This window comes from Dermacentor silvarum, chromosome 2 (genome assembly GCF_013339745.2).
Source record: "Dermacentor silvarum isolate Dsil-2018 chromosome 2, BIME_Dsil_1.4, whole genome shotgun sequence".
NCBI lineage: Eukaryota > Metazoa > Arthropoda > Arachnida > Ixodida > Ixodidae > Dermacentor > Dermacentor silvarum.
This window is the reverse complement of record NC_051155.1, coordinates 6,129,070-6,156,879: the sequence shown is the minus strand read 5'-3', so window position 1 is coordinate 6,156,879 and position 27,810 is coordinate 6,129,070. Positions and strand designations below refer to the sequence as shown.

General features: G+C 46.7%; 1 protein-coding gene across 2 annotated transcripts in view; it reads left to right on the top strand.

Moving 5' to 3' along the window:
- Positions 1-27,810, top strand: part of LOC119441294 (ATP-binding cassette sub-family C member 4-like) — a 450,511-nt gene that overhangs the window by 341,586 nt on the left and 81,115 nt on the right. For both annotated transcript variants that reach the window (XM_037705919.2, XM_049661127.1), the window contains 2 exons: positions 4,691-4,794; positions 8,552-8,749. In XM_037705919.2, coding sequence (XP_037561847.1) covers positions 4,691-4,794; positions 8,552-8,749 — 302 coding nt within the window. The remainder of the gene's footprint in view (positions 1-4,690; positions 4,795-8,551; positions 8,750-27,810) is intronic.

The window sequence follows — 27,810 nt, the reverse complement described above, 5'->3', positions numbered from 1 at the left end:
AGAATGGATACCAAGAGAAGGGAAGTGCAGTCGAGGACGGCAGAAAACTAGGTGGGGTGATGAAGTTAAGAAATTTGCAGGCGCATGTCGGAATCAGGTAGCGCAAGACAGGGGCAATTGAAGATCACAGGGAGAGGCCTTCGTCCTGCAGTGGACATAAATATAGACTGATGATGATGATGTTGGAATTTATCACTTCGTGATCGCACAAACTCTTTAAAAGTTGTATCTTTGCGTCAAATTACCAGGATGGCCGCACACGACAGATATAGGAAGCTTTCGATATCCTTAAAAGGAAATACGCGCATAAGTAATATAAAACATCATTAGCTTAGTGAGGCCCAAACTGCTCATTCACGCAGCCACCGTCGAGTTTGACGCGCCCCATAGTGAAATTAGTCGGAGCACGCTTTATAGCTCCGTTAGCAGTCTGCACTGAAAATTGAAGTGTTGTCATAGCCAATTTTCAATTTATTAATCTGACTCGAGCAAGTAATGCGAATGCAAGCACAATTTTAACGTGAATATCTTTGCTAGCATTTTTTGTCATATTTATGTACCGGAAAAATGCTCAGTAAAGTTGAACGTGTTTTAGTGAGTCACTTTGTTCATTACAAGCCATAGGCTAAGTGACGGACAGATTCAGACATTGATATTGGGGAAGTAATAAATGGTGAAAATTGCAAAAGCTCTCAGAGCACTGCTTTGCTGGACTCCATTCACTAGAAAACTGCATTTGTAATGATGAAAGCTTAATGACAGGAAATGATACCCCACTGCACAATGTTATATATGTGTACCACTACATGTGACGGGCAGCAAAACCACCTGTTTATTAAGACTGTATGCCACAACATAGCAAGGTGCTGTTTCACAGTATGGCACCTTTTCATGTGCACTTCTGGTAAGCTACCGTATGCACTGATGCATAAACACATTAACAGGGGAAAGAGACGAAGTAACTGTGCAAGCCACGTGATGCTTTTAACGTTTTGTATCTGTCAATGTTTCTGTTGTCACAGCTGATAGAACTTTCTTTGGTGCAAGTTGATTAATCACGTTGCAGCAACAGCACAAGAAGCAAGGTCAGAATGGTAGGAGAAAACAAAGCAAGGTGGCAAACTGAGGAGGCAAGGTAGACAAGAGAGAATGGCTTTAATGACATCGAAGAGGCCAGCCCTGCTATTCACTGGACTTGGTGCTTTGAATGAGACGAGTTAATGGAATTGTCGAAAGTCGTTACTGCAGCATGCTTACAAGAACAAATGCAAAAATAAAAGGATAGAAATAGGAACAAATACATACACGCACGGAAGAACTCACATATTCACACACATGAACACAAACGCGAGCGCAAACACTAACATATAAAATACAAAAAAGGGCAAAATAACAAATATACACAAACACACAAGAAAACACGCACACACATTTAACGCAGACGCGAGTAGAACTATTACGAGTCAGTTCACAAGCAGCTGTGCCTACTTTGTCGTACTTTTTTTAATGTACACATTGGCTATGTTGCCTTCACTGTCATAGGAATTTTTTAGTAGCGACATATATCACGACAAAGTGCAAAGCTGTGTTGTGGGAAAGCAAGTCGAGCGCTGACAGCACATCTTATGCGCGATTGTGTCACAGCAGGCTTTCTACAGCTGGCGCGTGCAGTGAGCGAAGAGTTCTAAGCCACACAGCGACGCGAATTCATGCCAAGCTCCCTTGCAACGGCACCAGTGTATCAGTCATAATTTTATATTAGCATTCAGGCTGACATTAAGGAAACAAACACTGCTTCCAAACACCTGACCGTTAACAATCCAATGACATTCGCTCAAGCAGCGCGTGTTAGTCACTGATTGTTAGCATTGGTGGAATGCAATCAATCGACGGTGCTACACAACACTCGAACGACGCCGCTAGACGCTCGGCTATCTTATCACACTGCTGCCAACGATCGGTCGTTTGCACGCTGAGCTGACAGCAACGAATCTTTGCGTTGGAGGTTGCTTTCACAAATGTTTTCTGTTGAGAAACTCGCAGGTTGGTTTCATCCGCGCATGCTTTTCTCATTTATCCTGATAATGGTTTTGCTCCATCATTTCACCACGTCCGACGAGAAACGCAGGGGCACAGTACACAAACACACCCGCCGCTCACAGTAGGTACAAGAGTTTGGCGAGCTCTCCTCGTCGTAACTTCACTTAGGAGCAAAACAAAACACCGCGGAACAAACACGTACGATGTTTGTTTGCAGCGGTATGCCGCCGCGGGATCTTGTTTCCACACGAAGCGCAGCGCAGCGCCACCGATCTTCGCTGCAACCTTTCTTCGCCGGCTCACGGCTCAGAACAAACGCACGCGGCACAAATTGTGCATCGTAAGCTCACAATAATATTTCCGGCATGACAGACCACCACAAACAATTCGAATTCACTCTGACGAAAGGAGACGCACAGAGCTGACGCGACTCGGCCCAGTTCGAAGCGAGGGCGCCCATGTTAGGCATGTTCTCCGTCGGCGGGGACACCGGCCGTCCGGCTCATGACGTCACCTGAAGTGCGCGCCTATTGGTGCCGGCTCGTGTCCATCCGCCTTTGAGGGGCAAATGCCGCTGTCTTCTAAAGTTGTATCCGACTATATAGAGCGTTGTATGTGAACTCTTTTCACGCTTTTTCCAATCTTCGAGTCCCACCTGGCCGCAAGAACAGCCGGGAGAGCTGACACGGCGGCACGAAACATGGAGACAAACGCAAACCTGCACACATGGCGCCTTTACCAGGGTACGAGCCCTAGGCACGCACCCTGGTACATGCACATGAGCCCACACAACTATGACGGAACCGCCATTGCGCCCCGACAACAGGGATGTTACAGCGAAAAGTCCCACGTGACTTCTTCCAACGTTTCTCCTAGCGTGCGGACTGGCTAGGGCCTCTGCCGTTTTTCCTTCCTCCATGTGTTGCCTCAACAACGCGAGTCTCGGAAACATGGAGGAAGGAAAGCGGCCCCGGTGAGCCCGGATGTTTCAGAGAGAAGGTGGCGGATGTTATTCGCAAAGGAGCGCTGGGGCGGTATTCTGTAAAAGTCTACCTAGTGGACTGTCCATTTCGGCGACCGTTGATTCGCTGCAGCTTGACGTGCAGGAAGGTGCCAGCCAGTCTCTCCTTCCTGCACGTCAAGCTGCAGCGAATCAACGGTCGCCGAAATGGACAGTCCACTAGGTAGACTCTTACCGAATACCGCCCCTGGTGTCCCAAACATCCTAGTTGCAGTAGCGCTCGTGAAGCTCTCGGCCTCCAAAAATTTTTCGGTCTTTCTCGAAGCACATTCCGTTCGCGACACAAGCTGAGTTTGGAGGGGGGTGCGTGAGCTTGAAAGCTGTGTTTAGCGTCTGCGAGTGTTTTCGCCAGCAACAGAAACACTCACGTAATCAAGGCGCGGGTCTTTGTCGTCTACTTCAACGGCCGACGGAAAAACGCAGGGGTGCGTCTCCTTCACTAAAGCTGCTACAGAACTTTTGTGGGTTTTATTGTGAGGTGGGCCAGCAGTGCACACTTCCGGCGGCTCGTAGCAATGCAAGTTCAAAGATCGCGCCGTCTGCTGCGGCGAGCTGAGATGGCACACCAACATGGCTGCACTTCCAGCTTCAAGAACGAGATGTGAGGGCCTCTCCTATTTTGTTTCTTTCCTCCGTGCTCGGCAAGAACGTGCAGACGCCATGACCCCAGAGGGACGGGAACAAAATTCGCACCAACAACTTTCACATAATTCAGCAGATTCACAAAGCTATTTGCTTACATTGGCAATCATTTTCAGAAGTTCCCGCATGATACTTTTTCTTGTTGGGCATAACGGCTGTACATCGCTTCCTGGAAGAATAGACATTTGGCCAGCGACTTTTTCACTTCTGCACGTCCTTTCTGGCGCGCTTCTCTCCTGCTAAAGTCGTGAAGCAACCAGCCCGTGCGCTTCTGTACGACATATGGTACGACATATGGGCCTTGACAAACTTGCGCAATCACAACTAGTGCTATTGATGCCATACTTCTGCCTAACGAAAAGAGAGCAGCATAGCGATATGTGATATGTGTTCTTTACGGTTGTCACTATACAGTAGAGCACTGCACGGGCTCGGGCTTACCCGAAAGATCGGGCGCCGCCCGGCCCGTGGGCCGGGCCGGGCCGGGTAGAGCAGTTTTTTCATGGGCTCGGGCCGGGCTCGGGCACGGCATGTGCTTTTTGACCCGGGCCGGGCTCAGGTTTTTTGACGTGGGCCCGGGCCGGGCTCGGGCTTTCTGGTGGTGTGCATGTGACGTGCAGCGAGTTATTCTCGGGCGTCTCAACTCTGAAAAACGTGTATTTTTCGGTCTCGGGCCGGGTGCGGGCCGGTTTCGAGCCGGGCTCGGGCCGAGCTCGGGCCTAAAGTAAAGGGGTGGCGGGCCGGGCCGGGCGGGTAACGTAGATTATTTCCGGGCCCGGGCCGGGCCCGGGTCTCACCAAAAAAGTTTTGATCGGGCTCGGGCGGGCCGCCCAACGTAAAAACGGGCCCGGGCCGGGCTCGGGCTGAAAAAATTGGCCCGTGCAGTGCTCTACTATACAGTATTCTTGCCTTGCGAATAATACGGGGCTTATGAGAATGTGCTTGATTTAGTACTGGCTATTCACTGTAATGTTTTCCCAAACCCAGGTTCAGTGTCGGGTGGTGGTGTCGGTCTAGCCATCGCAAATGCTCTTATGCTCACTGGAATGTTCCAGTGGGGTGTGCGACAGTCGGCAGAGATCGAAAGTCAGGTGAGTCAGTGGACAGCATGGCGCTGTTTCTGACAAAATTTGATGATTCAACTGTAGATGGCAAGTCGCCTGCTGAATCAACCAAGCGGAATCTTGCAAAGAATTTCTCACTAACAAACAGCGCCGCGCATCTTACGCGAAGCTGTTAGGGCGGCCACAAGCTCTGAAATACGTCATATGTCAGCTTTCACAGTTACATGAAAAAAAAGTGGTTCACTCCGAAGCTTTATATATAAAAAAAAAGAAAGTGAATGGGGAAACGTTAGCGGGACATGCAGCGAAGTGTTTGCTTAGTGGTTAATTAGAGGCTAAATGGAGATTGCTGAAACCGACTTGCACAAAGTTTTCATTTGTTCAAAACAACAGGCATGATGTACGTTATGTATAGACAGGTCGAAGTGTATGAGGTAATGAGGGCCTGTGCAATAATTCGCGTATGCAAACGCCCGGACAGTTACATCTGCATTTTGCGAACGGCACAGAATTTAGCCCGTTGCCCTGGGAGAAATATAATCGTCACCTAAATCAACGTATAGAAATATGTGGGAAACTTTATGGCAAACCTACATGTGAAAGTAAACCCGAGCGCCCCAGATGTTTAGTAACATGTGCGCGCAGCTTACAATTTTTTAAGCTTTGAAAAGAACCAGCCGTCCAGAATTCCAAGAGAATACGAGTGCCTGAAAATGATGCAGATATAGTTGCTGGGGAGGATGCTAGCAAGAATGCATGTCTTATCTTCCTGACGCCACTGCCGCGACGTTTGGTTTGTTTCGCCACAGTTCATGGTGACCAGCTTGTTCACGTAAGAATACACCTGCACATACTGAGTGCCCGAAATTGTTTGCGCTCGTAAACGGGTTTTGAACCACTCCTTGCACTTGGTGAAAAACGTGGATAGCATAAGCTGCAGCGAACATCTCAGCCACGTTTTGCAGTCGTACGCGGCGCGTGGAACTCGGAAGTGGAGCGCGAAGTCACCTTTCTCTTAAACGCTCTCTCTTTTAAAGAGAAGCCTGCTGAATAAACCGTTAAGAAAAGAGTGAGGAGCAGGAGAGAGATTATAGTTTATCGTTCAACTGCGCGTCCAGCCAGGCCGTACGCCGTTGTTGCGACGCCAAGGCCACCTTCAGGCGCCCCAGCGCGCTTCGTTTTCGCAAAGGGCGCTGGGGCGCCTGAAGGTGGCCTCGGCGTCGCAACAACGGCGTACGGCCTGGCTGGACGCGCAGTTGAACGATAAACTATAATCTCTCTCCTGCTCCTCACTCTTTTCTGGGCGGTTTATTTCGTAATAAAGCATCCAGGGACCACGGCTGCTATTGGCCAATAGCTGACACTAACGCCCCTCCATCATCAGCTTACGCTTTTTTTAAAGTACCTTTGAGGAGCCGCCTATTTCCGGTTCTGCCGCTTTCTTCCGTTCTGGCCTACCATGTTGTTTCCGCGCTCGCCGAGAGAACACGCACGATCAAGCGGCTGCGGCGGAAAGGCCGACAGTAAGATCATGGCGGCACTTCCGCTTCCGTCGGTTAGAGATGAGGGGGAGAGCAGGCCCGTGCTACTTAACTGACAGCGGTAGTAGTACTTTGGAGCAGCTTTAGCTGACACCAATCAAAAATGGTGTTGTGATCAATGCGCTTCTTCCTACTGTTACTGTGTATATTTATTGAGCAAGTTTAATAAACAGGCTGAAATATGGGAAAATCTGCTTGCGAATTTTGATAAGAAATACGTACTTCCGGAAGAAGCCGACTATATAGTCTGCTGAAGCTTGGCTGTGGCCGCTCGCGTAGGAATTAAACTTTGGCCACCCTGCTTATCAGTGTCGTAGCCGTCGGGTCCCGCTAATTTCGACTAGCTTTGAATGCTCAACTAGCCTCGAACCACGCGAAACCTAAGGTCAGACCCAATGCAGACTTGCCAGCGCGCGATCACTCCTGGCTGCCTCTGAGCCGGTATTTTGTAGCGATGCTTTTCCGGTGCTAATGCCTTTTCGCGCTTATCGCGCTTTGTCAGTGGTCACAACGACGGTCCGCTCGCGTTATCAACGGGATCAGCCGGCCGTGAGCGGTGGATGATAAGACTAGTATAGAATAAGTCATAAGGCATCGCTACAAAATACCGGCCTGGTTAAGGTACGTTCAGACTACGTGCGTAATGTGCAGATATTTTGCAAGAAACGGAAGCGCAAACGCAAGAAGCGCAACTAAATGGTTCAGACTACAATCGCATGAAGCGTTAAGAGCGCAACAGTAGTCACGCGCGCGAGCGTAATTGTTGGAAGGCCCGCTACTTTTACGTTTCATACAGATACGACAGTTACGGCGTGCCCAATAAGCGCCGCAGTTTCGGTCTTAAATTTCGGGTGACGCGACTACCAGCATCACCTACCCAGTTAGAGCAACCGCCCAACGGACGTGGCTGCGTGTGTGCGTAGTAGCTTGTGTGCGTAGTTGTGTGCGTAGTCTGTTTAAAGGCGCCATGTTGAAATCCACTGAGACGCAACTGGCCAGCTCACGTTTTGATTGGCCGGTCTTAGGATGCGTAACGTATGCAACTGCCAATGTGAACGACCAGCATTGTTAACGATCTTAACGCTTGTAACGCGCGATACGGTCTTTATGACAGATGCACGCTTTGCTAACGTTACGACTGCAGTCTGAACATACCTTTAGACGCCTTGGTAGACATATTGATAGTGCTTCAAAATGCGCAAGTTGGATGTGGCTACTATCCGGCGGTCAAGCTGTTGAAGCACAAAGCATGTTCGCACCATGTAACACGGCCGCATGAGCGTGAACGCGCACTCAAGCCCTCTCGTGCACAAAGTAAAGGCTGCGCATGCGCACTATGGTTGCGTGTATACCTGGTGACAACTTTCTGTGGGAGCACGGCCAAGGCTACGTGCTTCGGCTCCTTGGCCGTGCTGCCACAGAAAGTTGTCGCAAGAGTTGCGGTCTGCTGCGTAGCGTAGATACCGCTGTCGCCGCGACTTGCCAAGCGCACTGCGGCTCGCCGAGGTCAACCGCGTTTGGCGCGTCGTAGGCGCCAAAATGGGAAGTAGTGGCGACAATGTTAACATCCAAAATCACACTTGAACTGCGTGCCACGGTGATGTTCAGTAGGCGGGGCATTGTGGGCACGCCCGCTCCTCCGTAGCCTTGGCAGTGCAAGGCATGGAAGAAGGAGCGGGAGCACCGCAAAGAGTGTGCTTGATTGCCAATAAATCCGCGTCTGCCGAAGTTGTTGAAGTACGTTTTACGGCAAATTATTTCTGAAATAGCCTATTTCAACTTCAAATCCATTTCTACAATTCGATAAAAAGTGGATCAGCGCCCCTTTAAACCTTGTATTTCTCAATCCGTCAACACAACAAAATTCTATGGCGGAATAAGTGGCAATAGCACTGATTTATTGACGCAGTAAAATAATGTTAAACAGGAACCTTGGTCAAATACTTGGCAAACATGGCACAGTCGTCGAGCTACTTGTATTGCCCAATCAGTTTCATTTGCACATCGCATTCAGTCGAAGAACGAAATAGAATCGCCACACGATCCTGAATTTTCTGCTAACGATGCGCTTTTTGTAGCAACGCCTGGCTTTGGGCCGCTATAATAAATAAGGCGACATGCGGAGATGGGGAGGATCAAAAGAACAGCTCGATGGGCGCTGCTTTTAGTGCTCGTATTTAGCGCTGTTTTATGAACACTGACGAGACGGGACAACTCACTCACATCATGGCATTGTGGCGCAGATGACTTCGGTGGAACGCGTGCTCGAGTACAGCAACGTGCAACCCGAGGCGGAGCTGGAGTCTTCGCCAGGCCGGAAACCGCCGCCCACGTGGCCCGAGCATGGCGCCATAACGCTTGACGGCATGTCCCTGTCGTACTCGAAGGACGAGACTCCCGTACTTAAGGACCTGCACTGTCACATAAAGGCCAGGGAGAAGGTACGGTTCAATAATGCAGTCGAGATAATCAATGACGCGTTTCTACGCTTCATTGTTCGCTAAGTGTCACAACGGAACGAATCTGCCGCCACATTTTCAGACCAAACAAAGTCGATCAGATCGCACGGACACATCCGTCACTGCACCTGTGTGGATAAATGGTTTCTTGCACTAGTTCGCCCAGACAAAGGCGCCTTTTGTTTGCCTAAACACAAGCATACAGGTTTATCAACACATGGTACTTCCACACCACTTTTCATTCTGAAGTGCTGCGTCACGTAGTGGCATTTAAAATTTAGAGCTGAATAATTTTTTTCGACATGAATGAGAGGCTAGCAGTCGTCGCGCCCAAGCTGAATAGGACGTATGAAATGAAAGCAGTAGAAGCCTCCAGCATGATGATGAAAAAATACAACAGTTTTATGAAGGTTTTGAATTGGCGATTAGGAAGGTGCAAACTCAGTTTACTGTAGTCATAGGCGGCTTCAATGCAAACGTAAGGAAAAAGCAGGCAAGTGAACAAGCAATTGGCAACTACGGCATCGATTCTAGGTATACTAGAGGAGAGATGTTGGTAGAATTCGCGGAAAGGAATAGGCTCCGAATAATGAATATCTTCTTCAAGAAGAGCAGCAACAGGAAGTGGACCTGAAAAAGCCCTAATGGAGAAACAATAAATGAAATAGACTTCATACTCTCTGCCGATCCCAGCATAGTGCAGGATATAGAAGTGTTAGGAAAGTTAAAGTGCAGTGACCATAGGTCAGTGAGGTCTAAGATTCCTCTCAATTTGAAGAGAGAAAAAGTAAAAATCGTCAAGAAGAAACAGGCCAACCTAGATGCAGCAAGGGTACAAGCCGGCCAATTCAGGCTGGCGCTCGCAAACAAATACGCTGCTTTAGAAGAGAAAGATGAAGATAACATACAGGAAATTAATGAAACCGTAACAATGCTGATCTCAGAAGCAACAATTGAAGTGGGAGGTAAGGCACTAAGGCAGCCAGTAGTTAAGCTCTCCCAAGTAACAAAGGACCTAATAAAGAAACGACAAAGCATGAAAGTGTCTTACTCAAGAAATCAGATTGAATTCGCTGAACTGTCAAAACTAATCAACAAGAAGAAAGTAAGGGATATCCGAAATTATAACGTGGAAAAGATTGAGGAAGCAGTAAAACATGGATGCAGCATGAAATCAGTGAGAAGAAAACTCGGCATAGGACAAGGCAAAATGGATGCACTGAAAGATAAGCAGGGTAATATCATCAGCAATTTCGATGACGTAGTAAAAGCAGCTGAATTCTATACTAACCTGTACAGCTCCAGAGCAACCAAGCTACTTTAATTCGAAGTAGTGACGAACAGCATACAGAGGCTACTTCAATAACTACCGATGAAGTTAGAAGGGCCTTGCAATACACTACCCGGGGAAAAGCGGCTGGAGAAGATGGAATAACAGTCGATTTGATCAAAGATGGAGGAGATATTATGCTTGAAAACCTTGCGGCCCCTTATTCGCAATGCCTTACCACTTGAAGTGTGCGAGAGAGCTGGAAGAACGCCAACATGATACTAAGTGATAAAAAGGGGAGATGTTAGAGAATTGAAAAATGATAGGCCCATTAGCTTGCTTTCAGTATTGTATAAGATATTCACCAAGGTAATTTCCCATAGAATCAGGGCAACACTTGACTTCAGCCAACTAAGAGAACAAGCTGGCTTCAGGAAGGGATATTCTACGATGGATCATATCGATGTCATCAATCAGGCAATAGAGAAATCTGCGGAGTACGATCAACCTGTCTATAATGGCTTTCATAGATTATGAAAAGGCATTTGATTCAGTAGAGATACCAGCGGTGATAGAGGCATTGCGTAATCAAGAAGTACAGGAGGCATACGTGAATACCTTGGGAAACACCTACAAAGATTCCACGGCTACATTGGTTCTCCACAAGAAAGGTAGAAAACTACCTATCAAGAAAGGAGTCAGGCAAGGAGACACAATCTCTCCAATGCAATTCACTGCATGCTTAGAAGTATTCAAGCTCTTCGGCTGGGAACGCTTGGGAGTGAGGATGAACGGCGAATATCTCAGCAACCTTCGGTATGCAGATAAAATTGTCCTGTTCAGCAAAAAAAGGGATGAGTTAAAACAAATTATTGAGGACCTTAACCGAGAAAGTGTAAGAGTGTAGTTGAAGATTAATATGCAAAAGACAAAGCCTGGCAAGGGAACAAAATTTCAGGATCGCCAGTCGGCCTCTAGATTCTGTAAAGGAGTACGTATATCTAAGTCAATTGCTCACAGGGGACCCTGATCATGAGAAGGAAATTTACAGAAGAATACATTTGTGTTAGAGTGCATAAGGCAGCCATTGCCAAATACTGACAGGGAGCTTACCACTGTCGTTGAAAAGGAAAGTGTACAATTGCATTCTACCGGTGCTAACATATGGGGCAGAAACTGGGAGGTTAACAAAGAAGCTCGAGAACAAGTTAAGAGAGAGAGAAAAAAGTTGTCGCAGTTTCACCTGAAAGGCGAAGCATCAATTGCGATAGCAAATTTGTAGAGAGCTATACGGAGTAATGATAGTAGCTTTATCAGCTGTATAAACTTGTACATGCAGCAGCACCGGCAACACGCAGAACTGTTGTCGACGCCGTCGGCGTTTTGCCCACGTTCGCACAAAATGCGTGCGGCGTTGGTGACTGTTGCCGGAGCCTCTGATATAAATAGGTACTTGGTGCCGCAGCTAAAAGTCCCCTCCCTTCCCCCCCCCCCCCCCCCCACGGCCTTTCGTGCGTCAGAAGAAGGCGCGTTTGCTCTACATATATGGTGATTGTAAAGGAGGAAAGAGACGCCTACTTCTGCAGCCCTTAAGGGAGCACGGCACAGAACGCGCGTTTGTTCGCCGTGCGTTCACTCCCCGTGAAAGCGCGCGTCCCTCGTGCCCTTTCACTCGCACATACAGCGTTCGGCGGCGCGCGGCGACGATTTCATCTCCATTGACGTCATACGGAACCTCACGGCGACGGCGACGCCGACGGCAGAAATCTGCTTTGGAGTGTCCATATAATTGCTATCGCAATAATAATTTTATTCAAGTAAAATTTAGTAAAATTGTTAAGGGGGCCGGAGGGTGGGTCCTGAGTCTAGGACTCCAGTGGCCTCCGCCACGCGCCGTGCCTCGTCGAAGAGGCTCAATTGAGTCTCTAGGTCAGTCCGGGCGAGGATTGCTGCTCAAGGCTCCCGAAAAGAATTTTGTGCTAGTTGGGGTGAAGTTGAATTTTGGGGCCGTGATTGGCACTCCCATGTCACATGGGGCAAAGATGGCCTCCCTCCACACCAGGGGCATTGATTGGCATGTCTGGTTGGCCAGATGGCATGCCATCGCCCCAGATGTGGGTAGCTGTTTCTCTGGAATTTTCTGTATAGTATAGAGAAGGGAAGCGCAGTCAAGGACCGCAGAAAACTAGGTTCTGTGATGAAGTTGGGAAATTTGCAGACGCAAGTTGGAATCGGCTAGCGCACGACAGGGGTAATTGGAAGTCGCAGAGAGAGGCCTTCGTCCTGCAGTGGACATAAAATAGGTTGCTGCTGCTGCTGATTTTTTTTTTCGACGTTGGCGACGGTGCAACGGTACGTATCGCACAAGGCTGTGGCTAACGGTGAGTCCGACGTCTCCGCTCAAGTTTTGATGGGAAAGCATCAAATGGCTCACTTAGCGAAAAAGGTTGCGTATGTGGCAGCGAAACAGCACCTGAATTCCCATTGGCTACTACGCCACGTTACGCGCGCCACGACGGATCAGAGCGGGCGAGGGGAACATCTTTTGCCACGCTAGCACGCCTAGTGTTGCGTGACGGGTGATAGGCATAGCGGCAACGCCACGTCATCCTCACTCTCGCTTTCGGAAGCCTGTGTTAACCGCGAGTTCCTTGTCCGCTTCGCATTGGTAGTCGCTGTAAAAAATTAATGTCTATATATAGTGTAAAGATGAAGACATGCACTTGGGCTCGGGTGCTCGGACAGCGGGCGCTAGGGGCCGAAAGAGGGGAAGACGCAGACGAAGCAGAGCATAGAACAGCCGACCCCGGAACGGGTGCTGTCTCTGTATCTCTCCTAGAGCACTGCACGGGCCCGGGCCGGCCCGAAAGCCCGGGCCCGGCCCGGCCCGCGGGCCGGGCTGGGCTGTCTGAAGCGTTTGTCGGCGGGCTCGGGCCGGGCCCGGGCCGGGCTCGGGCTTGAGGCCGCAGGCCCGGGCGGGACTCGGGCTTGAAGCCACGGGCCCGGGCCAGACACGGGCCCGCTCATTGAAGGGCCTAAGTAGGCCTTCGAGCACACGCGACCGTTATGCATTGCATGGTTCAATGCATTCTGTGCCAAGCTGAAGTGACATGTGCGAGATGACTGTCATCATCATCATCAGCCTATATTTATGTCCACTGCAGGACGAAGGCCTCTCCCTGCGATCTCCAATTAACCTTCTCTTGCGCTAGCTGATTCCAATTTGCGCCTGCGAATTTCCTAACTTCATCACCCCACCTAGTTTTCTGCCGTCCTGGACTGCGCGTTCCTTCCCTTGGTATCCATTCAGTAGCTCTAATGGTCCATCGGTTATCCATCCTACGCATTACATAGCCTGCCCAGATCCATTTTTTTCCGCTTAATGTCAACTAGAATATCGGTTATCCCAGTTTGTTCACAGATCCACACCGCTCTCTTGACTGCATATCTTATCAGATGACTATATCTCATCAAAGAAAATTGTAAAACAGATGAAGTTCTCATTTTTAACAGCGGAGCTGTTTCAGCCGGGCCTAATGTGTCCGCTGAATCCAAAAATGTGGGCCGATCCTGGCAGTAGTGCAGAAAGGGTCCAAGAGCAATGGCACATACACCTGTGAACTAGCAAAGCTGAGCCTGGATGTGTCTAGCTAAGAATGGTGGGGACTAATTGTCTATCGATAGGCAATTGATAGCCAATCAATAGTTAGTCGATAATCAATCAATAATCAATAAATTCCCGAAAATGCTGGGGATTACTTGGTAGTGCTTAGCCTAGCCCAAATACGTGGCCAATACCTTACGATAACCAATCAACAGCCAATCAAGAGCTAATCAATAATGGATCAATAATCAATAAATTCAGATAACTTGGTAGTGCTTAGCGTATCCCAAGTACGTGGCCAATATCTTGTAATAGACAATCGATAGCCAATCAATAGCTAATGGATAATCTGTAATAATAAATAAATTCAGGGAAATGCTGGATGACTTGGTAGGGCTCAGTCTATCCCAAAAGCCAGGACTAGCTAGGTGCCCATCATCTCCGCTGTCTCTTTAGCATTGCGCCGCCAGTGCAAGCTACGGAAATTTTTTTTTCTTTTCCGCAAAAACGAACATTGTTTCCGCGTAAGGAAAAATAAATTATACAAAGACCACTCCTCAAATCATTTCCGTGTTACCGCTTTTGCGATCGCACTATTATCAGTGTCGATACTATGGCATTATTTTAGTGCTAAGGCCAGTTACTTTTGTGCTTCAATGCATAAAACAGCGTTTTCCTCAAAAAGTTAACTGGAACGCCCATGCATTTCGTCGGACACTTTGAAAATTATTATCTTGAAACTAGTTCAGTCCTGAGAATTCGTTCCAAGTGGATGCGCCTTGCAAACTAAGCGGCTATAATTCGTAGTTTGAAAGATGTTCCGCTAAATAATTAAAAAGTCAATTCGCATAATTAGGTTAAATATTCAAATAGGCGTTTTGACCATCCATTAGGCTATCCATGTCAGAATTAGCTTGGAACTACATAAAACAATTAGCCTCCTTAGAGCGTCGTCGCATTAATGCGAACACAAGAAATCCTGAGATATGGTCAATTCCATACTTCAGAACACTCTACAAGTATCAGTCGTTAATACATTACCTGCCATTCACTTTGAACAGACACAAAAATGGCGGTAATTTCAGTAAGAAAGAACTCAGCTGAAACTTTGGTCTCTTGTAATGTATCTGACGTGATTATTCTGTCTTTGTGTATGGTTCTGAGTATATAATGTAAATCCTGTTTGGTTTTCTTAGCAAATGTTGATCTTGTAAAATTCAGTCTCATGCTATGTTGTATAGCTGGTGTTGCGTTGTTTTGTATAGCTAGTATTGTTATTGTAGTGTTATTTAAAATGCATTCTGTTAAAATTTTTAACACGAAAGTGTTTTATGCCGGGGTCCACCAAGACTTCACTGACGTATTTCCGTCACGGAAATACGTCATAGAACATAATACAAAGAAAGAAACCAGAAGAAAAAGTTCCACAAACACGCAAAATTTGGAAATCGAACCCACGACCTCTCGGTCCGCGACGATAGATCGCCGAGCGTTTAACCCATTGCGCCACAAACGCATTTGCAGAGAGCTACACAGACGCGCCTTATATATCTAACACTCCTCCGTGTACCCGCGCTCTTGCTCGGGGCGGTGCCGCCGCCTACGAGCAGAAAAGAGAAGTACTGCATTATGACACTAACGTGCACCGACAGTGAACGCTTCGGTGGTCTCAGCACTACGACGCCTCGATGCCAGCATTCGAAGGGACGCTGGCATCAAGAAGCACTACCAACGCCACCTAGGTGGCGTTCACCGTACTCAGCACAGCGGAGCGTGGCCTCCGCAATTAGCTCTGAAAATGTTTCTGAAGTTGATCGCGGAGGCTGCAATTACGACGCGCTGTACGCGCTGATTTGACTCGGTGACGATTCAGTTACGTGCTTTGTCTTGCGCGTTGTATTAGTGTGTCAGTTACGTGCTTCGTCTTTCGCGTTGCGCTAGCGTGTGCAGCGTAGTGCAGCTTCCATATCCACGACGGTTGCTCATGGTCATCGACGTTGGTAGTCGTGATGGAGGAGACGTGCCACCAGGCGTCAGCGTGGGTGCATCAACGCCTAAGGGCGCTTTAGCCACAAAACACCAATAGACATTATATATCAATGTGCAATAAACATTACACTACTTCTGTGAAGACACGTTTCACTTTCGTGTTCTATACCGATTCCTATATAAGAGGGATCAACCACATTTTTTTGACGTTCTCGAGTCTCGCTAGTGAGGGAACGTGCCAGCTGACGGCAATCTTCAGCATACTTGGCAACTTCGGAAAGCGGAGTGTACTCTGCGGCGTCAGGTTGGTACGGCAGTATGGTGTCCAAAGGGCATGAAGGCTCACGGCCATACACAATGAAAAAGGGTAAAAGCCGGTAGTCGCTTGCGTCGGGGTGTTGTTGGCGAACGTGAGTAAGGGGAGTACGGTGTCCCAGTTGGAGTGGTCGGATGAAATATACATCCGCAACATGTCGCCAAGTGTGCGATTGAACCGTTCGGGGATGGTATGCGGTCGATTTTCGGTGAATGATCCTGCACTCAGCGAGGAGGGCTTCGACTCCCTCCGACAAGAAGACACGGACCCTATCACTCAGTAGTACGCGGAGAGCACCGTGGCGAAGAACAAAATTGCGAAGAATAAAAAACCAAACTTCACGGGCGGTTGCTGCCGGCAGAGCTGAAGTCTGAGCGTAGCGAGTAAGATGATCTACGCCGACAATAATCCACCGATTTCCACACCCACTGCATGGAAGCGGGCCGTAGAGGTCGACGCCGACGCGGTCGCACGGATGAGCCGGGCGTGGTAGCGGCTGCAACGGTCCTGTGAAGCGGTGTGTTGGTGTCTTGCCCTGTTGGCAAGTAGTACAAGCCTGAATGTACTTTTGCACAAAGTTGTACATGCCTCGCAAATAATAGCGCTGACGCAACCTTGTGTAAGTTTTGAGGACGCCGGCATGAGCGCTTAGGGTATCAGCGTGAAAAGACGCGCATATGTCAGAGCGCATATGACGAGGTATAGCAAGGAGCCATTTCCGACCGTCGGGCATATAGTTGCGGTGATATAGAATGTTGTCTCGCACGGAAAAGTGGATTGCTTGGCGACGCAGTGCTCGTGTCGAAGGGACATCAGATGGAGCGGCAAGGTAGTCAAGTAACATTGCAAGTGTTGGGTCCTTTCGCTGCTCTGTGAGCATGTCTGTGATGGTCAACGGTGGCAGGGTGGACGAGGAGTCTGACAAAGACGCCAAGTCAGGCGTCAGTGGGGAGCGGGAGAGCGCATCAGCGTCGGAGTGCTTGCGACAGGAGCGGTACATGATGCGGATGTCGTACTCTTGCAAGCGAAGCGCCCAATGTCCTAAGCATCCCGACGGGTCTGTCCAGGAAGAAAGCCAACAAAGTGCATGGTGGTCAGTAACTACGGCGAAAGAACGGCCGTAAAGGTATGAGCGAAACTTGATTAGTGCCCAGATGATCGCTAGGCACTCCGTTTCTTTCACGGAGTAATTTAATTCTGCTTTCTCTAGAGTGCGGCTCGCATAAGCGACGACGTATTCATCATAGCCAGCTTTCCGTTGCGCTAAGACCGCACTCAGGCCAACTCCGCTGGCGTCAGTGTGAACTTCCGTAGGAGCAGCAGGGTCGTAGTGGCGAAGAATTGGTGGTGAGGTCAACAAGTGGCGCAACTGTTGAAATGCCGCATCACATTCAAGCGACCACGCTGATATGCCGTCACTGGCGGAAAGTAAACTTGTCAAGGGCGCCATGATGGATGCGAAGTTGCGTACGAAGCGACGAAATTAGGAACATAAGCCAATAAAAATTCTAAGGGTTTTGATAGACGTGGGCGTTGGGAAGTCTGCAACGCCGCGGAGCTTGTCTGGGTCCGGGAGGACGCCGTCTTTTGAGACTACGTGACCCAAGATGGTTAACTTGCTTGCAGCAAAACGGCACTTTTTGAGGTTGAGCTGTAGGCCGGCAGAGGCGAGACAGGTCAGAATGTCATGCAGGTGAGTGAGATGTCTCGGAAAATCGGTTGAGAAGAAGACAATGTCGTCGAGGTAACATAGACATGTCTTCCATTTGTGGCCTCGAAGTATGGTATCGATCATACGCTCAAACGTAGCAGGCGCGTTGCACAAGCCGAAGGGCATGACGTTAAACTCGTAGAGGCCATCGTGTGTAAAGAATGCGGTTTTCGGACGGTCAGGTTCGGCAATTGGAACTGGCCAGTACCCGGAGCGCAGAATCAAGGAAGTGAAGTATTCTGCGCCTTGCAAGCAGTCGAGAGCGTCGTCGATTCGAGGCAGTGGATACACGTATTTTCTTGTTATCTTGTTTAGGCGTCTGTAGTGGACACAAAGGCGAATGGAGCCATCTTTTTTTCTTAGCAATACGACAGGTGAAGACTAAGGACTTTGAGAAAGACGGATGAATTCACGTTTGAGCATGTCGTCCACTTTCTCCGTGATGACTCGGCGCTCTTTGGCCGAGACACGATACGGGCGCTGTCGCAAGGGGGAGTGGGAACCGGTGTCGATGGTGTGAGAAACAGGGGCGTAGCCAGGGGGGGGGGGGTTGGGGGGGTTCCAACACCCCCCAAAATTTTTTCCGCACCCCCCCCCCCCTTACCCACCCTTTGTTCTTGTCGCTTCGCGCTGACGACATAATTCATGAAACCGGTGCTACTATCACAATTTCATTCCTGGGCGCTTCCGTTTGGGTTGGTAATTTACAGCGAATCATGTCTGCATATGGAAAAAACTGTCACAGTGTTTGTCAAGGCTTTGACACTCTGTGAAGTTTTGGGCGAGAATGTGGCGGCCGCATTCTGAAGCAACAAATGTGCAACAAATGCAGCAACAAATGCGGCAGCCGCATTTTAGATGATGGCGAAAACGCTCGAGGCCCATTTACTTAGATTTCACGTTAAAGACCCTAGGTGGTCGAAATCTCTGCTATACATTTACGCCGCTTCCCTTCAGGTGCCGGTTAGGCCGCGCTCGCGCAGGATCTTAGGCTACGTTCACACTTGGTCTCGAAGCTGTCGGAAGTGGCAAAATCTTGCAAAAATCCGCCCGCCTAGGCAGAAAGACAGGCAGAAAAACAGGCTGCGAGCCAAATCGGTCTCGGGCCGATTTTTTTGCCATGGCGAAGTGGAAGCGCGGCGGAAAGTCGTTCTGCTTCACTGGAAGCTACACTAGCATGTAAACAACCGGTCGTAAAATTGAACATGGCACCAAAAGTGTAGGCTGTAATGCTGATCGATGCGACCAAGAACCAGCCCTTGCTCTACGACAATAGTGGCACTAAAACGTACTGTCAGCAATACTCGCGATAGTATTGAACGTCGCGCGACCGGAGGTGCGGCAACGAAGCCTTGGCGTGACCCAACTTCTCGCGTTTTTGCAAAGCCAGCCGAACCCACCACCGCCGTTTCCGAGGTGTCCGCGTCTTCCGTTTATGCATTGTCCATTTCTAGAAAACAAGTAGGTAGAAGTATAAAAGCCATTTCTTCTTCCACTTCCATGGCAGACAATAGTTAGGCGGAATCCTCGCTGGCGCTCCATAATTCTTCTCGCACGTGTACGGTATGTTGCAGAAGTCGCGGGGTGCTTTTCTCGTCGTGACTACAGATTGAGAGCGTAGGTCTCACGTAGGACGCGCAGGCTTTGGCCAGCCCCAACACAAGGGCCAGCCCGGGTTTTAGCTGTGGTGTTCCCGTTGTCCCTTTGGTGTCCTGGAGGCGCCGTCAATACGAAATGATGAAATGTTATTACAACTTGTAAATAAAAGCTATTAAAGAAATATTATTACCCCTAGGCACCAACCTGTGACTCAGCGCTACCGCGCCCGTGTGAAGAGAATTACGGAACGCCTACGAGGAATTTAGCGAAGATCGCAGATGAAACGCGAAGTTGCGTAAAATGATCACTTTTGATGACGGTACGTGGCTCAATAAATGAACATACCGCTCGAAATAAGGCGATAATGAGTGCCACCACACCGACAAACGTACGCAGACTAGATAGATCTGGACGAAAACGGCAGCGGCGGCCGCGGCGGTAGCAAAACAAATGGGAACAAATTGGACAGGCGCGGAAAAAATTTTCCGGCCGCTTTGGCCTTTCCGCCCGCTTGCCGCTTCACAAGTGTGAACGTAGGCTTAGTCTGCGCGAGAAACGTCTCTTGTTTGCGATTGCACCCCTACGGAAGGCTGGTAATTACTGTTGTGTTGTTGAATCCTAAACCAGCAATTACGGAAGGCTGGTAGTTGCTGTTTTGTTGTGGAATCCCAAACCAGCAATGTACACACCAGTGGCGTAGCCAGAAATTTTGTTCGGGGGGGGCTCAGGTTGCAGCGCGGCCTCCTCCTTATAGAAGTTGTCGAGGGATCAAATACATGAATAATAACTGCATTGCCAATGCAATTGTATATTAGATGCTGCAAACGAATTATTGAACGCTACGCACTGTCAAGTAAAATATGTATTTTTTCATAAAAGAATATACTCGGATGTCCTAAAAATTCTGCCAGAAATAACTGATATCAATGCGGCCGCGTTTTTTTTTTTTGTGTCTATTTAATAAGGAAAGAAAATATCACACGGACATTAGAACTATATGAGTTCGAAACCAGGAAAGCAGTGTATACAGCTGATATGAAGAACGTAAAGGCCATGAAATTAATAAGTTGAGGACAAATATTTTGATGAATCTTCGCCATTCAAGAACCTTGTTTATATTTTTGAACATATGCAACGGCCAGGAAAAAACCTCAATGACGCTGTCCCTCGTTGCAATAGATTGCGCAGGAGCAGCTGTTACCGGTCGTGTATTGTAATTACACCGAGATTAAACTCGCAACAGTGAGTACAAATAAAAAGTAGGAGAGAGAGAGAGAGAGAGAGAAGTCATAAGGGAAAGGCAGGGAGGTTAACCATGCTGAGCCCGGTTGGCTACCCTGCACGGGGAAGGGGGAGAAGGGATTGAAAGAGAAGGAAGAGAGAAGTTCACAGTTCACACGTTGCACATTTAAAGTTAAGCGTTCATCGCTGAGTTTCGTCACAGGCGGTCATACAGGCATGCGCACTTCAAAAAACACAGCAGCGCCTTTGTAGCCCTGCACACAGCAGACGCACGAGGCCACGCGCCCAAGGTCTTTTCCTCCGTAAAAGGCCTGTCGTCTAAGTGCCCCAAAGCCGTCCGAAGGGCAATCCTCTCATCTTCGTATCTGTGTAAGTCACATAAAAGTAGCAGTTCTGCAAAATATACATTAGAAATGCGAAGATAGAATGGAATATATAAATGCGAAGATACAACTCGCTAAAGGGCAAAAAGAGTCGCTGGAAACAAAGTTCACTGCTTGTATACACAACACCTCGCAACAAGATATTTAAATATACGTCTAAGTCTCCAATAAATCTACGTATTTAAGCAAACGTCACTGTATATTATGCGTCAAACAAGACAAATAAACACGTGGCGGAGTCAGAGATAGTAAACTTTGCGCGCAGGAAGACAGATGATCTAGGCAAGAACAAAAATATGATCGCAGAAATCGTGATATGTTCTCGGGCCATGCAGCGGTCGCGACAGCACCATACAGGTATAATAATAGAGGAATAATGCAGAAACCAGTACGAAAATGTGTAATTTAACTGTCTGCACAGCGGCAACAATTATTCTGCACCCAAAATTAAAGGAGGGTTTTGCTTCGTTTCAAAAAAGAAATAAAAGCAGGTAGCTAAAAAGGAAAGAAAAGGACAAACGAAAGCCACAGATGATGCGGCAAGTTACTACGCAATATCCGAGTGTGTTCTTGGCAAACGCCGCTTGGGCCGGGCTTTGAATGAGCAAGGTCGGTCAAAATTGGTTATTGATGCCCTCGTAATTTTCGTATTCGCATGATAATTTTGATCATGATGCTAACTGCTAGATTAAACGGCTAAAATTTCTGCGGTTTCAAAGCTAACGAACAGTCATACGTTTTCATAATTACGAGATTATGGACCTGAAGGAACAGAGCTTTTTACTTGCATTGATTTTTGCTGCTTCGCTATCTAAAGGACAAACTTCTCGGCGGGGAAGTTGAGCGAAGCGGTCAATGACTTCGGACACGTTGATGCCGACGTCTCTGTGGGTGTATAGAAGCACCAGTCTAACCATGCGTTCCACAGACATTGTAGAGCGCAAGTAGTTTTTTAGTAAACTCTTGTTAAAAAATATTCTCTCTGCGCTGGCAGTGGTCACTGGAAGGGTGACTAGAATCTGGAACAGTTTGTACACATTTACATAGAACCTGCAGTCGCAAAGGGAGAGGGCATGTATCCGGTGATAAAACCTAAACACACTCCTTCGATGTTGTTTTTATCCTTGTTTAGGTACTTTGCACAATCAGTAGGCTGTTCGATTCCGGCGATGTCCATCGTTTTGTCAGGACGTATGGAGAAGCAGCCATCTTTTGCAACTAGGCTTTCTTTGATAATTTCGCCACAAATTTGTATAATTTGGTTTTGTGCATCTGGGCTTAAATACGAGGCATTACTGGGGCAACTTTCCAAATGGTTCTTCAGATATGTATCTCCACAATCAGCTCGCATGCGAAGAAGCGCTCTGAAAATACCTGTATTTTCAGCGGGGCCTATGCTTAAATCCATAGGACCACTGTCCCTGTGGCCAACGAGAGCCAGACCTTGTAGCCCGCAAAAAGAATTTCCTCAATAATAGGTCATTTCCTTTCTCCTGTTTTCTCAAATTTTACTTTGTCTGCCCTGGTCCAGCTGATCGATCACATTGGGCACGCGTCCTGAAAATGTTTGGAGAAAATTATCAGCTGCTAGCTCACAGTCACGGTAATATTTAGTATTTTCGTGCGTGTGGAAGATTGCGAGCGCGTGCTTTCATTTCTGGAACGGCTTGGACAAGAGGGCTCCAGTGCACGCATGTTGGTCCAAGTTTATAACAGCATTAACCCCATAAAGTTCCAGAATTGAAAATCTTTTAAAGCACGCCTTTGGAAATGTCAGTGCACCTTTCACGTCAAAAGTTTATGAGAACGTTACACCCATACAGTTTCGGAATTGAAATCCATGCGCTCTGCAGATTCCGCGGCCGCTGCGAGATGCCGCAAGGCGCCCGCTCGCTATCGAAAAGCCCTTGAAAGTTCGTGCTCGGATGGGGCTCCTTGCGTTACGTGACCCCAGGTACCACGAAATCCACCCCAGGTGCCATGAATCCAGCCCGAGTTCGCAATGTTCGTGCCGAAATGTCTTTCGAGCGTGAAAAAGACATTGCAGACATAATGCAGAATGATTGAACATAGCTCGCCTACACGAACATGTCGCAGCCTATGACACTGTGACACCTGAACAATGGAACATTCCGCACTCAAGAACGAATTATGGTCAACAAATGCTTAGACATACACTTCCGACTTTACTCAATAACCTCGCCTTACGAGAAATAGACCTTCTGTCCTTATGCAGCCTGCACAACTACTTTCAGTCAAACTAATCCTTGTTGTTTAATGAGTTTGTTCATATACCATACTGTATGACTTTTCCCCCCTTTATTTGATTTAGTTTATGCTGCACTGAATATAGTGCTATGTTATGTTTTTTCCCTATTTTTCTTCCTGTTTTTGTATAATAAGACTTTCTTTGTGTAATCTATAATGCTCATGTATACATTCAATATTTCCTTGTTAATGCAGGCTACTTGTTTTCCTAATTGTTAAAGTGTATTACTACCTGTCTCGTATACACATTTTTATTTTTTTGTAAATTGACACCTTCGCATCTGTTTACTCACATGTGAGCGCCCGACGCCCTCTGTTGCCTTTGATGGGTTTTTGGGCTGGTCAAGTTGCCAGCGTGCAACTTTTTATCCAGAACCCCACCATGTAATTCTTTTCATGGGAAATAAATTATTATTATTATTATTATTATTATTATTATTATTATTATTATTATTATTATTATTATTATTATTATTATTATTATTATTATTATTATTATTCCCGGCGTCGGTGGTAGTTTTGGTCGGCGGTGCATGCCAGCACGAAAAAATTTCGGGGGGGGCTGAAGCCCCATAAGCCCCCCCCCTGGCTACGCGCCTGGTACACACGAAGGGGTTGATGACAGCAGTGAAATTACACCGACTCGAAACAGAATGTACGAAACAGACAGCCGACAAGCATGAATTACTGCTGTGCGCAGTACAGCGTAAGTAAACTCTTGTTGCAGGCGCTGACAGTTCTCGTCGGAGTTCACGCGTCCTGAGAAATCGATTATGTGAACTATGCACTGAACAAGACCGGAGTTCATTCCTGCATCACTAGTACACCAATCAGTCGAGATGCTGCGAAGTACAAGGCCGCTTCTTTACACCGGCGTAAGTGAAGCAGAATTGAGTTGCACGCACTACTTAAAATGGATACACATGCCTATGTACATATCTATGCTGTGCGGTGAAATATTCTGTACAATTCTGAATCTGTTGACGTAAAGGCAAATGACGGCTGCACGTTCGCACACAGCGGAAGACACAGCGGCCCATGCACTTGCCGCAGGAAATGCAACCCACTCGTATGAGGGAGCAAGGTGACGAAAGCTTCGATAAAGAAAAGCCTTACGCGTTTTTGCGCGTATTTAAGTTTTCTAGCGCAAAGACGCAGCGAACAAGCTATTGCTATGGGAGTAGGTATAGCCTGGTCAATCAATCAATCAATCATTTTATTATTATACATTAAAACAGTTACAAAGTAATAATAATACAGAAGGAGGTCCCAAAGTAAAAACTGTCAGGGGGACCTCCTGTTAGTACATGCATAAAAATGTAGAGCATACGATTAGCAACTAAGGTAAAAATAGCGGGAGAATACCAATCAATATAACCAAAGTAAATGAATAAAAAAAATATCACATCACCTAAGGCTTGCGATTATGGAAAAATGCAAATAAACAAAATAGAAGTAATTAATCAATCATCCGGTAGTTGAAGATTACACAGAAAAGAGCAACAACAATTCTACTTTGAAATACATATGTAATTTCAAACATAGGAATAATTGAATAGGAATATAATGATTACATAACATCAACCGTGCGCAATTCAACACAGCAACAAACTTAATGTATATACAGCCAATTGCCAATAATATTCCAGTATATACAGCCAATTGCCAGATACAGGAACACAAACCGAGAAAAACAATAAAAAGTTGATAAACCATAATGTATGCGCATATACACACACACACACACACACACACACATATATATATATATATATATACATACTCACACACATACACATATATGTTTTAGTTAACGTATGTTGTTAGTAAAAACTGTTTTAGAAGTCGACGGAAACAGTGTAGCGAAGGGCTTGATTTAATATTTGACGGCAGAGAATTCCAAAACGAAATTGCAGAAAAGAAGGCTGTCATTTTACCGTAGTTAGTGTTTACTTTTGGAAGCAAGAGGTTATTATTTTCAGAAAACCGTGTGTTATTTGTATTGTAAAGTAGCGTTGGGGGAAGTAGCTCAGTCGGAATGTCACAGTTTCTACTTCTAAACAATAAAAGACCTAGTTTGAGTTGAAATGTGCAGGTTAATGGTAGAATTTCAAGAGTGCGAGAAATGGGTGGCGCTGATGCGGTGAATGAACTATGGGCAATTATTCGGACTGCCCGGTTCTGAAGGTGATTGAGGGATGTCAGGTGTGTGGGGTATGTGTTGCCCCATGATGAAATACAGTAAGTAAGGTGACTGTTAATGAAAGCATAGTAAAGCGATTTTAGAATATGTTGTTGAAAAAAATGTCGTGTTCGAATGAGCACGCGGATGCCAAAAGCAATCTTTTTAATAAGAGAATTAATGTGAATGTTGTATTTAAGTTGAGAATCTAATGTAACACCTAGAAAAGTAATACAATTAGAGGGAGGAATGACGTAGTTGTCGATGTATAGTTCAGGGGTCATTGTAAGCGTTTTTTGGGACGAGTGAAATAACATGAACTTTGTTTTAACAGGGTTTACATTTAGCAAGTTATCCGTACACCAAGAAACAAGATTCGTGACATCGGCGTTTAACTTTCTTAGTAGACTGTTAATGTCTTTATCACTAATGAATATGGTTGTATCATCAGCATAGAGGATGCAGTCAGAAGAATTAAGTGATGATGGTAAGTCATTGATGTAGATTGTCATTGATGTAGAGGACCCAGAATTGATCCTTGTGGAACGCCCTGGTTAGTTGTTATTGGAGTTGATAAAACACTTCCGTAACTAACAACCTGGGTTCTGTTAGTAAGGTAGCTTTTCAAAAGGGCTAAAGCAGGCCCACAAATTCCGAGGGATTCAAGTTTAGCATACAAAATCGGATGGTTAATAGTGTCGTAAGCTTTAGTTAAATCAACAAATACCGCCCCTGCCCATAGCCCATTATCGATAAACTGCTTTAAGCTGTCAGTTAGTTTTATCAACGCTAATTCGGTTGAGAAGTTAGCACGAAAACCAAACTGCTTAGGTGTCAAAAGGCTAAATTTTGTTAGGTAGTTTGTTAGGCGATTAACAATGAGCTTCTCAATTACTTTGCTGAAAAATGGGAGGATGGTAATAGGGCGATAATTAGAAAAAACATGTCGATCACCCTTTTTAAATACAGGTGTTACTTTTCCTTGTTTGAGACTCGTTGGAAAAACGCTGGTACGAAATGCAGTGTTAATAATATCAGAAAGAACAAAAGATAACTCGCGAGCAACAAGTTTGATTTTAGATGGATAAATGGAATCTAGGCCACAGCCTGTGGTCTTCAGACTTATTATAGTGCGAAGAACTTCATCTGGTGAAGTGGGTTTTAGGAAAAAAGAGTGAGGCGAGCGAGACAACCTGGGCAAGTTAGTGACAACAGATGCAGGGCTCTTGAAAAATGATTCATTAAAAGAATTGGCGACAGCTATAGGATTAGTTATAGTGCTCGTGCCGTCCGTAAATTCTCTTACAAGCGCCTCCTGTTGATTTAGATTTAAAAATTCTTTTATTACGTTCCAATTCTTTCTGCAGTCATTCCCATTTTCGAGCACTTTATTTGGTAGTAGGTTCTTTTAGCCTGTTTCAGTAAGACGGTGAGAGTTTGTGAATACAATTTAAAACGGGCCCTTAGGGCGAGGTTAAGTGGCTGGAGTTTTGCTTTTTTGTAAAGATTATCTTTTTTATTTATACTGCGCAGTAGGCCTCTAGTGATCCACGGGTTTCTGGGGGTAGAATACCAACGAGATATGGAGGATACAGACGTACATGAGTTTATGATATATGTTAGTTTCTCAGTCAAATTAATGATTGCTTTGGTAACACATGACTCTTCAGATAACAGCCCCCAGTCAGAGCGGGATACCATATCCACAAATTTCACAGAATCAAAAGAACACTTATTAACCATTTTATTTTTACATTTATTTTGAGTATTCAATAAGAGAAAAACCGGATAATGGTCCGTCAGATTAAAATTCACCACACCAGATTTTTGATCAGACATGACGTTACTGAGTATGTGGTCAATAAGCGTATTCCGACCGGAAGGAGCACATCGCGTCGGAGAATCCAGTAGAGAATCCAAACCATGTCCACTGAAGCACTTAGAGTACTTTACACAGGAACTATCATTGATATTTATGATGTTAATGTTAATGTCCCCTATAATAATTACATTATAAATTTTTTCGTAACAAACGAGTCGAGTATACTGTCAAGTTCACACGTGCAATTTCACGCGTGCAGCCGTCCTTGACTTGTGAAGCGCACTTCGCCCCGACGAGGATGACGCCATCTACGCTTAACGGAAATTAACAATTAATGATGTCTTCTACGAAAGCACAGGTCGTCTCAATGATGCGTTTTCGAAGACTGGTCCATTCAGTGGCGCGATGAGAGACCGTTGCTCCAAACGCCGACTGTACCTGTCGTACTTACTGTATTTACCGAGCTTACTTTACTTTTTACTTAATTTCTTCACAAGCACACGCACACGCGAGGGGGGGGGGGGGGGCGGTCCCATGACTTTGATATACATGTATAGAGTCTGCTTAAAGAGCTCATATTTATTATAGATCACGTGACGTAGAAAACAGCAGAAGCTTGCCCCCCCACCCCCCCCCCCCCGGTCGGGCCGGTGAACC